Below are 790 nucleotides of genomic sequence, written 5' to 3' on the forward strand. Positions count from 1 at the left end.
GCACTCCCGCTCACCTTGCGGAGCAGCAAACCATGGGAGATGTTCTCTGAGACCATGAAGCCCGAGACGAGGTGATGGATGGGCCCGGCCTCACCGCAGTGCGGGCGCAGGACGAAGGTGTGGAAGCCTCTCTTCCTGTACCGGGGGGCTGACCGTCACCACCTGACCCCCCCCAGAGCCCCCCCAGGGATGGGTGGGGGAGCCAGGGACCTCGGGGTGGCCTTACCGTCGGAGGTGGTTGAGGACCGTCATGTTGGCGTACATGTAGTACAGGTAGTAGGAGTAGGGGGGGTTGTCCTCCTCCACCCAGTTGCCCGGCAAGGGGCTGTCCAGGTTGAAGATGTGATGCTCCGGCTTGGACTCGTCGTCCACGCTGTCGAAGCCATCCACCTGCGGGAGAGACAACCCCCAGGTGGAACGGTCACCCCGCCAGCAGATCTTCTGGAGTCCAGGCTGGGGGTTGTGGGTGTCCCCCGCTCCGGGGACCAGGCCGTGGTGCTCACGTGCTCCAGGAAGAGGTGCAGCTCCGGGTGCTGGGCGGGGTGGATGGTGGCCTCGTAGAGGGGCAGGAAGATGTTCTCCAGCATCTCCTGGAAGTTGGCCAACTGCTTCTTGGTCCGGTAGACATCGCTGCAGGAGGACAGACCACGCTCAGAGCTGGCTGTCCCATCCCACCCCACCCGGGACGTGGTCCCCCTGAGGGTATCTGGCCCCAGCTACTCACAAGAGCCGGGGCACCTGCACGAGCCAGCGGACATTGTTGGAGTGGACACGGTGGTTGACAGCCCAG

General features: G+C 64.7%; 1 protein-coding gene across 1 annotated transcript in view; it reads right to left on the bottom strand.

The window, feature by feature from the left end:
* LOC104495556 (AMP deaminase 2-like) overlaps positions 1-790 on the bottom strand; it is a gene marked incomplete at both ends in the record, with an annotated part of 3,846 nt that overhangs the window by 391 nt on the left and 2,665 nt on the right. The window contains 4 exons of the mRNA XM_010138534.1: positions 15-135; positions 227-390; positions 504-630; positions 725-786. Coding sequence (XP_010136836.1) covers positions 15-135; positions 227-390; positions 504-630; positions 725-786 — 474 coding nt within the window. The remainder of the gene's footprint in view (positions 1-14; positions 136-226; positions 391-503; positions 631-724; positions 787-790) is intronic.

This window comes from Buceros rhinoceros, unplaced genomic scaffold (assembly GCF_000710305.1).
Source record: "Buceros rhinoceros silvestris isolate BGI_N320 unplaced genomic scaffold, ASM71030v1 scaffold22386, whole genome shotgun sequence".
NCBI classification, from domain to species: domain Eukaryota; kingdom Metazoa; phylum Chordata; class Aves; order Bucerotiformes; family Bucerotidae; genus Buceros; species Buceros rhinoceros.